The sequence below is a fragment of the Canis aureus genome, chromosome 2, assembly GCF_053574225.1.
Source record: "Canis aureus isolate CA01 chromosome 2, VMU_Caureus_v.1.0, whole genome shotgun sequence".
Taxonomy (NCBI): domain Eukaryota; kingdom Metazoa; phylum Chordata; class Mammalia; order Carnivora; family Canidae; genus Canis; species Canis aureus.
In genome coordinates this window covers 3,488,593-3,503,651 of record NC_135612.1, presented here as the reverse complement: position 1 = coordinate 3,503,651, position 15,059 = coordinate 3,488,593, and the positions used below count along the sequence as shown (strand labels likewise).

At 35.5% G+C, this 15,059-nt stretch overlaps 1 protein-coding gene across 14 annotated transcripts in view; it reads left to right on the top strand.

Annotated features, from left to right (window-relative positions):
• Positions 1–15,059, top strand: part of FER (FER tyrosine kinase) — a 434,062-nt gene that overhangs the window by 112,617 nt on the left and 306,386 nt on the right. For 11 of the 14 annotated variants that reach the window (XM_077861808.1, XM_077861843.1, XM_077861824.1 and 8 more), the window contains 2 exons: positions 2,953–3,075; positions 14,418–14,607. In XM_077861808.1, the coding sequence (XP_077717934.1) occupies positions 2,953–3,075; positions 14,418–14,607 (313 nt within the window). Of the gene's footprint in view, positions 1–814; positions 953–1,042; positions 1,274–2,952; positions 3,076–14,417; positions 14,608–15,059 lie in introns of those variants that run through there. The other 3 variants (XM_077861879.1, XM_077861889.1, XM_077861834.1) reach the window with 3 other exon arrangements.

Genomic DNA, 15,059 nt, shown 5'->3' with positions numbered 1-15,059 from the left:
AGTGTGTGTGTGTACACACACACACACACACACACACACACACCAGATAAATTTTATGAGGTGAAACTACTAAACAGAGGTTATTAGTTGTTAAGGTCATGGACTCAGGATCTAAGCTGCCTGGGCTTTAATGTGTCTTCCCACCTACCAGCTTGGTGACCTTGGACAAGATCCTTAATCCTTAATCTCTATGCCTCAATTCTTCATATGTAAATGGAGATAATATTGTTATAAGAATGTTATGGATTTAAGTACTTTAAACTGGTTAGCATTCAGGAAATGTTAAGTATTTATGTCGGTTTCGTAAGTTTTTTTTTAAGGTAGTCTCATGACATTTAACTGTTTTGGATCAAACTGTTTAAAGTGCAACATATTTAATTTAAAAATGTAAAGAATAAGCCATTTGAACTGTTACTATTATATTTATGGGCAAACATATGTAACCATGATGGCATGGTGAATAGTGCTTTGAAATTTGCAAACTACCCTAACATGTATTATGTCATCTATACATAAACTGTAATTACTAGAATGTTTTCCTCTTCACTGGCTCCATCCCTCTCCAGGTTTTTTTGAAGGAATACTGGTAAAGAAGGGAAAATACTTTCCCCACAGGATTCCATTCTTCTAAATCATTTGTCTTTTCCACTTTGAATTTACTACCAAGAATCTTTAGGGATTTAGAAATATTAAGAAGTTTTGACTTTAAAGTCTTACTCAGTTTTTTTTTTTTTTTTTTTTAAAGCCAGGGTGCTGCCTCACAGTTTAGGAGGACCATGTATTTATTTTGTACAGTGAGAAGAATTAAGCAACTGTGGAAAGGAAGCAGTAGTAGTCAAAGAGAATAGAGAAGGAGGGCAAAAGTTGATGTTTCTTCTACTAGAATGTAAGTTTCCTGAGGCCACAGTTGGTTCTTGTTATCCCCTAACAACAGCAGAATGCCAGATACAAGGTATGTGCTTAGCAAACAGTTGTTTAAATGAATGAATGAAGAATTGAGAAGAGGTCAAGGGAAGATTGAGCAGAGGGAGGAGAGAATGAGAGAAGGCATAGGAGAGAAGTCAAAGAACAGAGGAGTGAAAAGTTGTCAAGAGAAGGAAAGAGCTTTCTCTCAAATTCAGCTTTTATGTAATATGGCCAAGGCAATACGGAGAAACTGGTTTTTACTCAGTTGCCTCCAGACTAGGGTGACAGAAAGTAGTTGGGACAGGTCCTGAGGTAGTGTCCTGTGATCTGGACTTTCATGAGATGGTGTAACAGGCAAGCCTTATGTGTAAGTGCTGTTTACCTGCTTATGTATAGTTTAGTAGGTAACTTGAAACCAGAGGTTGAAATGTAGCTTTCTTGAGAATGTTCTCTAATTTTAACATAGTAATTTTTAAAAAAAAAATCTGGTGCTAAGTGTAAGTCTCACAACCCTGAGATAACTACCTGAGCTGAAACCAACAGTTGGGATCCCTGGGTGGCGCAGCGGTTTGGCGCCTGCCTTTGGCCCAGGGCGCGATCCTGGAGACCCGGGATCGAATCCCACGTTGGGCTCCCGGTGCATGGAGCCTGCTTCTCACTCTGCCTGTGTCTCTGCCTCTCTCTCTCTCTCTCTCTGTGACTATCATAAATAAATAAAAATTAAAAAAAAAACAAAACCAACAGCCACTCCGGTGCCCCATTCTAAGAAGGCTTTTGCTTCTACTTTGCACTGCAAATATTTCTTCATAGTTCAACGCTTGTTTCTGACTTTCTTTATCATCTCTTTAACTTCCAATGAATTTAAACTTTCATAGAGTTGGATTATTTAATATTTACTTTTGTATATTTTGGGTTTCATATATTGCTTTAAGAGGCTGAAGATAGGGGATCCCTAGGTGGCTCAGCGGTTTAGCGCCTGCCTTCAGCCCAGAGCATGATCCTGGAGTCCCAGGATCGAGTCCTGCATCGGGCTCCCTGCAGGGAGCTTGCTTCTCCCTCTGCCTGTGTCTCTGCCTCTCTCTCTCTTTCTCTCTCTTTCCCTCTCTGTGTCTCTCATAAATAAATAAATAAAATCTTAAAAAAAAAGAGGCTGAAGATAAAAATTTTAGTGTGATATGATAGTTGTGTGTGTTTTTGTGGCAGGAGTATTTCTACTCAGGACCACGTGCATTTAATGCAGCCCAAAATTATCTATAAGTACATAATTAATTTTATGTATTTAATTGTTGATATCTATATGTAAAATATCTGTAAAGCATCATTACACTATATGAAAAGAGAAATAGCTTACTATCCACTTAAATTGCCATTCAACTAAGCCTCACTTTCTTTTCTTTAAAATATTGGTATTGGTTGTTGTGAGAATTAAATGAGATAATCTCTGCAAATAATACTAGATACCATTTACTCAGTACCTACTAAGTACTAGTCATTATATATACATTAGTTTATATGATCCTCAAAGTACTGCTTTGAAGCAGGTGCTACTGCACTCAAATTACAAGTGAGAAAATATATTTAAAATGAGCTTATGCAGCTTGCCCAGCATCTCATAGAAAGTGGCAAAGCCAAAATGTAAATACACGTTTATCTGAAAACAAAAACCATAGTCTTTTCACTATACATTCTTCCTGGGACAGTACAGCTATTTATTTGCTTAAATCCTTTCTTCTTTTTAAATTTTCTGTTTGTCTTTTTCTATTTGATGACTAAGACTCTCAGACTGCCCTGAAGCACTACCTGTGATTATTGAAATATTCTTCTCTGCACTGTCCAGCAGGACGGCCACTTGCCACATGTATCTGTTTAGCAGTTGAAATGTGGTTAATGCAACCAAGGAACTGAAGTTTTACTTTATTTTAAATTAAATTACACGTGGCTACCATTTTGGACATCACTGCGTTAGATGTCTGAATGCTCAGGTTTTGTGCATAAGGTGAGTGTAACTAATGTATTGATTGATAATGAGGAAACTGTTCATTCTAGGTTGAAAACTTTAGCAGAGGAACTTATACAGACACAGCAGATGCTTGTAAACAAGGAGGAGGCTGTCCTGGAGCTAGAGAAGAGAATTGAGGAGTCCTCTAAGACCTGTGAAAAGAAGTCTGAGTGAGTAAAACAAATAATTTGAAGGAAGAAAGTTTAATTGATAGAATTTTACAGAATACTTCAGTCACATGTTATCATGGATGTAAAATTTCTAGAAGCTAAATTTTCATTTTAAGTGTAAAATGTGGTATCGTTGAGTTGCTCTCTAGGACTCTGGAAAAGCGATCTGGGTTTTTTTTTTTTTGTCAGTTTAGTGTACTGATCACGTCTCAGTGTTTTAACAGTTTGAACCACTTTCTAAAAAATCCTGTTAGAAGTTGTGTTTATTCCCCTCATCAGTGTCCACTAGGTTTGCTGTGCATTCCTTGTTCAGAAAGTGGCAGATCAGTGTTAATCCAGAAATTGGCCTCTGTGTTAGAAGGAAGCAAACACGCTTATTAGGAAATCCCAATCTTCTTCAGTTCTAAAAATCCCTAAGATTTGCTGTGCTGTTTTGTCTTACTATTGTTTTTCTTGCTGGTTTGTGGATCTGTAAGTGTCCTGTTGGATCCTCCTACTGTACTGGTATGGGGATACTATTGTTTTCACTGATTTTACTAATTATGTATTCTGCTGTTTTTTTTTTTTAATGTTTCCATTTTGATCTATAATTTAAAATTCACATTTGGCTTTGGTTATTGTTTGAATCTCCAACAGGAGTAGCTAGTATCGTTTCTCTACTCCTGACTAGAGTGTATAAATTTGTCTTATAACTGGCTTGATTTATCAAGATTCTCAAGGACTGGCTTGATTTATCAAGATTCTCAAGGAATTGTGATGTGTCAGATTTCTCTGGTCTATACTCATTCTTTCTACATAACTTCTCAGATATTCTCCTCTTCTCTCAAATCTATGATCCTCTCATCTCCTCCATCATAGGTAGCAGATGGACCTTTCTCCATTATAGAAAAAATTAGAATCCTCAGGTGGCAGCTCCCTCATTTCTTGTGACTAGATATCCACATCTACTGCATTTGTACCCATCTTCTGTACTTCTATTTCTTGGGCCTATTTTTTTGTATCTTGTCATTCCTACTTTATCACAAATTTTACATTATTTTTTATATTATGTTCACCCTTTCTTCTCAGTTGGGTCCAGTGCTCACTTTTTATTTTATTTTTTTAAAGATTTTATTTATTTATTTGAGAGAGTGAGGGAGCATGAGAAAAAGGGGAAGAGGAAGAGGAAAAGGGAGAGGCAGGCTCCCTTCTGAGCAGAGAGCCCAACGTGGGGCTCCATTCCAGGACCCTGAAATCATGACCTGAGCCGAAGGCAGATGCTAAACTGATCACTCTTAGTATTACTTATTTCAGTGAATGGCAACACCATCTATTCTATTATACAAATCAGAATATTAGAGTTCTACCTCTCCCACTTATACTGTGACTCTTATTATAACTTGGCATTAAATATTATATTGTAATCAGTGAGCTTTTTAAAGATGAGAACAGGAAAATCTGAGTTGATCTGGGCGTTCGTTTAATCTGGAAAATTTCAATATTGCATCAACTGAAGATTCTATTTGCATTATAAAAATAAAATTTATCAACCATTGCACATATGATATTCAAAACAAGAATTATGGGATCCCTGGGTGGCGCAGCGGTTTGGCGCCTGCCTTTGGCCCAGGGTGCGATCCTGGAGACCCGGGATCGAATCCCACATCAGGCTCCCGGTGCATGGAGCCTGCTTCTCCCTCTGCCTGTGTCTCTGCCTCTCTCTCTCTCTGTGACTATCATAAATAAATTAAAAAAAAAATCAAAACAAGAATTATAAATATATTTTTGTGTTTGGGAATAAGTTCTTCATATGTTTATAGATGACCAGGTAGTTGTACTTTTTACAGTTTTGTAAATGCATACATTATAAATGACCCCTGTTTTAAAATGCGTAGTGAGTATGAAGACTGTTAGATGCTGACCCTCTTTCTAGCATGTCTGACCATACACTGTTGGAGGAAACAGTGTTATTTTTAAGTGTTATCTTAATCTAGAAATTGTGAGATTCTTTGATTTTTTTTTTTTTGCTATATTTTCTTGACTCACATCTTTGACTCTTTCTTCATCTGTGTAATGAATGTGATCCACTCTCCTCCACTTATTTGTATTTATTAGGAAGTGAGAATGGGTGTATAGGAGTTGGGGCTTAACAGGTAGTAGATATGTGGGAAATAACTTATATTGAGTTCTTACTCTCTTCCACATGTTACACAAGATGTATGTACGTTATCACATTGAATGCTGTCTTCACTATGCCTGTATTTTACCTTTATGACTTAGAGAATTAAAAAAAATTATAATTACATACCTAGGCAGTGGTGGAAAATGCATGAGTTCCAGACTCCACAGCATATGTCTCTTTGATCACAGCATCAGCTTGATCTTGTTAAATAGTGTTCTTATGAGAATAAGTTAGAAGGGATAAGTATGTCAAGCAGTTCAGGGGCTGAGTCCTATTTAACTCAAATTTTGTTAGCCCATATTATTCTGATATTTTTATTGTTAGCTTTGTGGCATAATCTTGAAAACGTTAAGTACATTTATATAACTATAAGCAGTCATTGTGAAATCTCAGTAATTTAGATGCTAGTAGAGTTGAAGTTTGTCTTTCCCTTATATGTTAAAATATTTTGCGAAGCAACCTGAAGCAACCTTTCATTTCTAGTGAAAATGTTTGCATTTCAGTTTCTTAAGAATTCATAAACATTTCCTTTTTGTGTGTGTGTATGTATGTGAATCTACATACAAATCTACATATAAATTTAAATACAGATATAATTAAAAGCTTTTTCAATCTAGTTTTAGAAATAGATTACAATTTTTTTTTACGAGGCAGTACTTTATTAGCTTCATGTACTGTTAATTGGAAGTAATTAAACAATAAAACAGAATTATAGTTCTTCACAAATGCTAAAAGTATTCTATAAGTCAGATATTTATATTCTTAAATTATTGCAATTCTACTGAATTTTTGCCTAACAGAAGACATTATTGGTTCTGTTGAATTATAATAGGGAACTAAAGTTAAAACCTTTACATTTGAGTTTAACATAAATGTCTTTAAAACATTTTATGGTTACAGGGAAAAAATAAATTCTATGACAAATCATTTGATAGCTTTGATTCCTATAATTGAATAATCTAAAATGAAAAATAAACTTAAAGAATGGTTTTTATGTGACATTAAATTCACACTAACAAGTAGAGTTTTAGCTTATATAAATAATGCAGTCTCAGTTGATATGTAGCTATTGTAGAATTATATTTAAAAAAAAATTAGAGTAAAAGCAATAAAACCAGCCACTTGAAATGGTATAATTTTAATACAATGCAAAATGTCACTCTAGTATACATAACTTTACTCATTACTTCTAAAGCATATTTATTCAAATGGAAATAATATCAATCTTCTCCTGATTTATGATCCTTGTCTACTGTATTAGAAAATAGTTTATGAGAGAGTATACCAAGCATATGTTATTTATGACTCGGTGGCATGAAGAGCAAGTAATATTACTATTGGTTTTAATGTTTGGCTTGACTTCCAAAAAGTGAACGATTATTCAATTTTGTGTTTTATGCCATTATCACCTAATACTTAAAAATACTTTATATGTTATAAAATCAAAACTCAGCGCCATGCAAAATCTTGAGATCATTTGATTTAACCCCGATCTTTCAAATTGTGTATCATCTGAGGCCCTGAAATTTTAAGAGACTTGTAAAATCACCTCTGGCTTATAGTTAATTAAGACTTGAAAGAAAAAAGAAAAAAAGACTTGATCCATCTAGGGTATTCTAATCTGCAAATTCAGGGATCTTTTATTTTTGTCTCAAGATTTGAAAATTATGTGTATTTCAGAAAATAGTCCTGCCTACATAAGGGATTCATTCGATAATACTTATTGCATGTCTGCTAGGCACTGTGAATACAATGAAAGGTAAGATATATATCATCCCATGTCTCATGACGCTTACACTTTCTCGGAGTAGACTAATACAAATAAGAAATGAACAATTATGATAATTGTTATCAGATAAGTTCAGATAGAAGAATAATAGAGGAGCACCTACTTACGATAGGTAGTCAGGGGTCTCCTAGAAAGTGGCATTTTTGCTAGGGCAACAGAAGTTGCCCTCCATGTGAAGAATGCATGGAAAGAGTAGTCAGTGATAGGGAGTAAGTTGCACGTGCAAAGACCATGATCCCATTCACGTTTTAAGTTTATTTATTGGGATGCCTGGGTGGCTCAGTGGTTGAGCGTTTGTCTGCCTTTGGCTCAGGGCATGATCCCGGAGCCTGGAGATCGAGTCCCACGTCGGGCTCCCTGCATGGAGCCTGCTTTTCCCTCTGCCTATGTCTCTGCCTCTCTCTCTGTGTCTCTCATGAATAAATAAATAAAGTCTTAAAAATTAATTAATTTATGGCTTCCAATATATCTTGTATTATACAGTTGTTCATTTTTCTATAATTTTCTTCTTACTGTAGTATGTATAGCTTGTTTACTCAATGGTATTATAAACATAAAATAATTGAATAATATGTGGTATAGTGATTATAGCAATACTTTTAAAAAATTAACTATTGAACAAAAGCAAGATGTTAATGTAAGTGAAATTTTATCATTATGTATAAAACTCCATGAGATTAATTAGAAGAAGCTAATGTTGCTTATTAATTTCATGATCAGACATGTTGATTAAAAAAGCTAGGACTAGAACCTTGCAACAGGACATATTATTGCTCCTAGGAAATCTTATTGTTCTTCAAAACCACTAAACTAAAAACCAGGAAATGTATATTTTTACTTAATTCCTGGTATTAGGATAGTGTCTCAGAATGACTAAGTGATTGCCAATATGATACAGTACAATAGATATTTTAGAACTCCTGAAGGAGAATAAAAAAGGACTATCCCTAAAACAGAGTATTTAGGAACCCAAGACATGTATTATTAAAACCTTCTCTCACCTGAGGAAGCATGATGCTGCAGTAATGATATGCATTTTTTAAAAAAGATTTTATTTATTTAATCATGAAAAACACACACAGAGAGAGAGAGAGGCACAGGCAGAGGGAGAAGCAGGCTCCATGCAGGGAGCCCAATGTGGGACTTGATCCTGGGTCTCCAGATCATGCCCTGTGCGGAAGGCGGCGCTAAACTGCTGAGCCACCGGGGCTGCCCTGATATGCATTTTTAATTAAATTTTTCATTTTCAGACAATTATGGATTGACATATAGTTGTAGGAATCAATACAGAGAGATTCCCAGGTACCCTAAACTCAGTTCTCCCCAATGGTAGCATCTTGGAAAACTACAACATAATACTATAATCCAGATATTAACATTGATGCAGTAATGGTACAGAACATTTCCAACATCGCAAGGATCCCTCATGTTGCGTTTTTATAGCTGCACTGCCTTCCATCTCACACCCTTAACTCCTGGCAACTTTTAATCTATCCTCCATTTCTACAGTTTTGTTTTTCCAAGAGAGAATGTTGTGTAAATGGAGTCACAGTGTATGCAGTCTCTTGAGATTGGCTTTTTACATTCATCATAATCCACCCAGGTACTCTCATTCCTTTTTATTAAGTAGCATTCCATGGTATATGTGTGTTAGTTTCCTAGGGCTGCCAGAACAACGGACTGTAAGCCTGGTGGCTTAAAATACAGATTTATTCTCTCATAGTTCTGGAGGCCAAAAGTCTGAAATGAAGTGCGGCAGTGGCAGGTTGGTTTTTTCTGATGGCTCTGAGAGCAAAATTGAAGGGGAGCTTGAGGGACCTTCCAGATAACCCCTGTCCTGACTCATGCATATCTTCCCCCTTATCATTATCCCCAACCAGAATGTTACGTCTGTTACAACCGTTGAACTTAACAGTGATACCTCTTTATCGCCTAAAGTTTTACTTTAAATTACATTCTATTCTGCATTCATTCTGGATGGCTCAGGTCATGATCTCAGGGTCCTGGGATCGAGCCCCATGTCAGGCCCTGTGCTCCCAGCAGGGAGCAGGGAGTTAGCTTGAGGTTTGAGGTTTTCTCTCTCCTCCTCCCTCTACTCCTCCCCCCACTTCACCCCAGTTCACACATTCAGTGCTCTCTCAAAAAAAAAAAAATCTTTAAAAGTTTACATTTACAAAAAAATGAATTACATTTCACTCTCGTACATTTTGTGGGTTTGAGCAATGCATAATGATGTGCGTCCATCATTATGGTATCATATAGAGTAATTTTTGCTAAAAATCCTCCATACTCCAGTTACTTATCCTGCCCCCATCCATCCTCAACTGTTGTCAACTGCTAATCTTTTTATTATCCCTATAGCTTGCCTTTTCCAGAATGCCATGTATTTAGAAGTAGACATGGTGTAGCCGTTTCACATTGGCTTCATTCGCTTAATACACAGAGAAATTTCCTCCATGTCTTTTTGTGGCACGGTAGCTCATTTGAGCACTGAATAACGTTGCATTGTCTGGATGAACCACGGTTTATCCATCCACCTACTAACAGACATCGTGGTTGCTTCCAAGTTTTGGCTATTATGAATGAAGCTATTATATAAAACATCTGTGTGAAGGCTTTTGTGTGGACATAAATCTCTAATTCCTTTGACTAAATACTAAGGAGTGTGATTGCTTGATCTTATGGTCAGAGTATTTTTAGTTTTGTGAGTAACTGCCAAACTGCCTTTTAAAGTGGCTGCACCATATTGTATTCCGACCAGCAGTGAATGAAAGCTCCTGTTGCTGCACATCCTTGCCAGCATTTGATGTTGTCAGCATTTTGGAGTTTGGCCATCGCATAAGTGTGTAGTGGTAGCTCATTGTTTTAATTTGCACTTCACTGAGGACCTATGATGGGGAGCATCTTTCCATATACTTATTTTCCATCAGTATATCTCCGTTGGTGAAATGTCTGTTAAGGTCTTTGACTGTTTGTAAATTCAGTTATTTGTTTTCTTATTGTTGACATTTAAGAGATCTTTGTATATTTTGGATAACAGTTCTTTATCAGATACGTGTTTTTCATCATTTTCTCCCAGTCTATGGCTTATCTTATTGTTCTCCTGACATTGTCTTTCAGAGACCAAAAGTTTTTAATTTTGGTGAAGTCCAGTGTATCAAATATTTATTTCACAGATTGTGCCTTTGGTGTTATCTAAAAAGCTATCGTACCCAAGGTCATCTAGGTTTTCTCCTATATATCCCCTAGGAGTTTTATAGTTTATGTCTTCTTTTAGGTCTATGATCCATTTTGAGTTAAGTTTTATGAATGGTATAAGGTCTGGTTTTTTATTCATTTTTTTGCATTTGGGTGTCCACTTGTGCTTGTACCATTTGTTGAAAATAGTAACTTTTCTCCTTTATGTTGATCATTTTGGAATACCCCATTTATTATCTGGAGTAAAATAAAGGTGAAATAGTAGTAATATTGAGACTGTAAATGCCATGAGATGTCATGTTTAAAAATAGAGCTTTTTTTTCTCTAAACTGAATGTAATATATAGGACTTCAAAGATTTTAATTTATTAATTTATTATTCTTGTTGAACTATAGTTGGTATACAATATCCTATTAGTTTCATGTGTAAAAAACGTAGTGATTCAGCACTTGTATACATTGCAGAATGAGCACTATGATAAATCTAGTTACTGTCACCAACAAAATTATTATGATACTATTGACTAATATTTCCTGTGCTGTATTTTACATCTTTGTGACTTATTTGCTTTATAACCAGAAGTTTGTACCTCTTAACTCATTTTGCAAATTTTGCCCATCCTACTAACCCTCTCTCCTCTGGCAACCACTTGTTTGTTCTCTGTATTATCAAAGTTTTTGTTTTGTTTTGTTTGTTTTGTTTTTTAGAGTCTACATATAATTGAAATCATATGGTATTTGTTTTTCTCTGTCTGACTTATTTTACTTAGCATAACACCCTCTAGGTCCATCCATATTGTCACAAGTGGCAAGATTTCATTCTTTGCTTATGGCTGAATAATATTTCATTGTGGATTTATATATTTAAATATATTTATATATAATATATATGAATAATCTGTATCCATACCACACCATACCACATCATCTTCATCCACCCATTATTGATGGACGTTTAGATTGTTTCCATATCTTGGCTTTTTAAAATAATGCTGCAGGGAACATAGGGATGCAGATATCTTTTTGTATTAGTGTTGTTGTTTTCTTTAGGTAAATACCCAGAAACAGAATTGCTGGGCTGTCTGATATTTCTATTTAAGTTGTTTTTTTTTTTTTTTTTTTTTTTTTTAATTCTAACTTCCTATGATGGTTTAATCCTTCAAAAAATGTGTTTAGTATTTAATGAAGCTAAAACTAATTTATTTACATCCTTCATGTAATACAGCCTTTTTTTCCCCTGGCTTAATAATACTTCTAACTCTTTAATATTTTTCTCCTAAGTGTATATTCTGGTTGTTATTGGCTACTGCACAACCATATAACAATCCTTCTAGTTCAACTGCTTAAAATGGTACCATCTCTCTTAGGGTTTGTGTTTGTTTTCTTTTCCTGCCATAACAAATTGCAATAGACTGGGTAACTTAAAACAACACAAATTTATTCTCTTATGTTTCTGGAGATCAGATGTTGGAAATGAATCTTACGGGTGTAATGGCAAGTTGTTGATGGGGCTAATTTCTTCTGGATACTCTGGGGCCCACAGGGGTCGGGGGGGAAAATCTACTTTTTCTGTTTTTCAGCTTCTAGGTACTTTCCTCATTCCTTGGCTCCTGGCCCCACATCACTGTGCCTTTCTTCCCTTTTTGTTCTTGTCACATTGCCTTCTCTAACATAGTCCCCTTTTTCTTCCCTCTTATCAGATGCTTCTATTGGGCTTGCCTGGATCATCTAAAATAACTTCCTCGTTCCAATGTCCTTAAACTCCCTTTTGCTATGTAAGGTCATATATACACAGGTTCTGGAGAGGAGGGTGTAGTCATCTTAGGGGGCCTGCCATATAGTTGAAGAGATAACAAAATGTATGTTTTACTTCCCATAAATGTATTTCTTTGAATTTTGTTCAGATGTTCAGTTAATATTGACTTTTTTTGCAATTATTGTTCCTTATTTGATATTTCATATTTTATTTTGAAGTTTATTAATCATTCCTTTGATTATTGTTTTGCCTTTTTTCCTATTTATGAAATTTATTTACAAAAGGCTAATGGTAGCAGCAATGGTTTTACAGTGTTATTATTTTCAAGTATACTTCTCTAATAATTGGTTCACATTTGTGAAATCATTCACCCTGTTTTTCAGACTCATCCTATGTATGTATACAAATATGTGTTTTTACCATCTTACTTTGTACATTTACTTTGTCATTCCTTGTCCTCTTGTCATGTGATTCTTTGGTGGCTAGGAGGTACAAAGAAGGAACTCCCAAGAAGCTTTAGGTTCATATGGTTGTAATCTTAGCCAGAACCTAGTCCTCATGAATTTATGTCCACAAAAGTGGTTGTTTTAAAAATCTGAAGAGATTTATAGAGAAAAAAAATATGTAACTAACTTAGTATGTAAAAGGACTTACTACCTAATAGGCAAACCAGCATGAATTTGTCAGAAAATCTGTGTGGGTTTAGAACCCAGGTCACAGATGGCTGAATGACGGTGATATAAATGATAATTGCTATTTACTGTATTCTGACTTTATGGTAGGTATTGTGCTAACAGTTTTTCAAGAATTATCTCATTGTATTCAGAACAACCCTGACAGTTTGGTATTATTATCAATTTTTCCGATGTTAAAACTGAAGATGAGAAAAACAGCGTGATTAAGTCATTAAGTTGAATCTGTTCTCGTTCAGTGTAATTACACTCTTTCCATTATGCCTCGATGATTTTACTTGGGAAGTGTTAATGAGCTCTGATGGTATGTATACCCTTCTTCATTACTCTTGCCGTGAACTCCACTGGTTGGAGGGGCTAATCTTTTGAACTGCTAAGTTCTTGTTAAAAATAATCTTAAACATTAGTTTTACTTTTTCCATATTTCACTCCGTTCTCTACCTGAGTTCCCTTTTTTGTTAGGATACTCACCTGAAACTCACTGCAGTATAATGAGGAGATTATAGCTTTCTTTATAGCATTCACCGAGGTGGCACCCTGCTCAATTTGATTGGAATTGAGTTTTCAAAATATTGATCAACATCATATTTATAAACAAGTCTCTCTTAGTGGGCTCTTTCTGCCTCTGATTACTTATTCAATCAATATTGATCCATTTAGATTCTAATTTAAGAAGGTGACATTTTCTGATCTTATTCTCCAGTTTTGAAGTTTTCCCTTATTGACAGTTTAGTGTCACTTACATTTTAATGACCTGTTTTCAATGGTACATCACACCGTTCTTTAAAATATTAATATGCTGGTCCCCTGGGTGGCTCCGTGGTTGAGTGCCTGGCAGGGTCCTGGGATTGAGTCCCACATCAGGTTCCTCGCAGGGAGTCTGATTCTCCCTCTGCCTGTGTCGCTGCCTCTCTCTCTGTGTCTCTCATGAATAAATAAATAAAATCCTAAAAAAAAATATTAATATGCCATGTATGACAGTGTTTCCAGAAGGTATTCCTTGCCACCACTACCTTTTTCTTGTGGGTGAATTTGAAATAGTTTGAAATTCCCTTTAGGGCAGATTTCAGGGGTTCATAGGTCACAATAAAAGAACATGTGGCCTATGCAGTTCTCAAAAGAAGAAATGGGGAAGTCACTTATCTTGGTAGCCTTGGTATTGGGAAGATCTGGAGACTTGTGTTCATTTCCTCAGTCACAGCTCAGTCCTCAGTCCTTGTCAGAACAGTTTTCTCCAACTCTAAAAACACACCCCGTGCAATATAAACACAGCTTCGTCCTGGGTTGTCACCTTGATATGATTTATTTTACCCAAGGCACAGGTCTTCCTTCAGCTACATTCCATTTGAGATTTGAAATAAACTGAGATTCTGCTTCAGTCGTATTAATTCCCCTTAGGCGCCACACTTCTCAGCCTAAGTGTCCGTACTCTGTGAGGTAAATGGTTTAGCTGTTGAATAGAATGAATGCCATAGATTACATTAGATTTGAAAGCATCCAGAATTTGGGTTTTGCTTCCAAATATTTTCTTCCATTTTGTTGTTTTTTACCCTTTCATTTTGTTAATGCTAACATTTAGTAAATATCGTGATGTGCAAGCTGTTTAGTTTTATAATTCGAATGATTCTGAAGGACTGTTACAAAGATGAAAATGAAACAGAAGCATAATGTGCCTATATGGTTTTCTTTAAAGTCTTCATTTTTTAAAGAAGTTGAAATAATTTATGTCTAACGTGTTCTCTTTCAGTATTGTGCTTCTGCTAAGCCAAAAACAGACACTAGAAGAGCTGAAACAGTCAGTCCAGCAGCTGAGATGCACTGAGGCAAAGTTTACAGCACAGAAAGAATTACTAGAGCAAAAAGTACAAGAAAATGAAGGGAAAGAGCCACCTCCAGTAGTGAATTATGAAGAAGATGCACGATCAGTTACATCTATGGTAAGCCAAAAAGTAATCAAAAGAAAAACTTGAAAGAGTACTATTTGGGTAACAAGTGAATACAAAACTTAATTCTTTTGCTATGACAAATTATTAGTCTTGTTAATGTGCAGATCCTATTAAACTTGTCCATAAATGCAAAGTAGGCTTGTCAGTCACCTCAGGTCATCTGGAGAACACTTTCTGGAACCACTTCTAGAGTCAGAGGAAAAAGCTCTTCTCTTGCCTTCAGAACTGAGTGCAAAGACCGTAGTATTTTTCATCCTGGGAGACAGCAGGAAGATAGAGTGTTGTTCTTAAGATAGAAGTAAGAAATAAGGAGAAAGCTATTTATTTTTCCTTCTTAAGTACAATACAATCTTATTTACCTGAGATTGATGATGTGTTTACTATTTGACAATACATTTGATTTTGTTTAAAAGTAGGTTTTTCATATAAATATTCTTAAACTA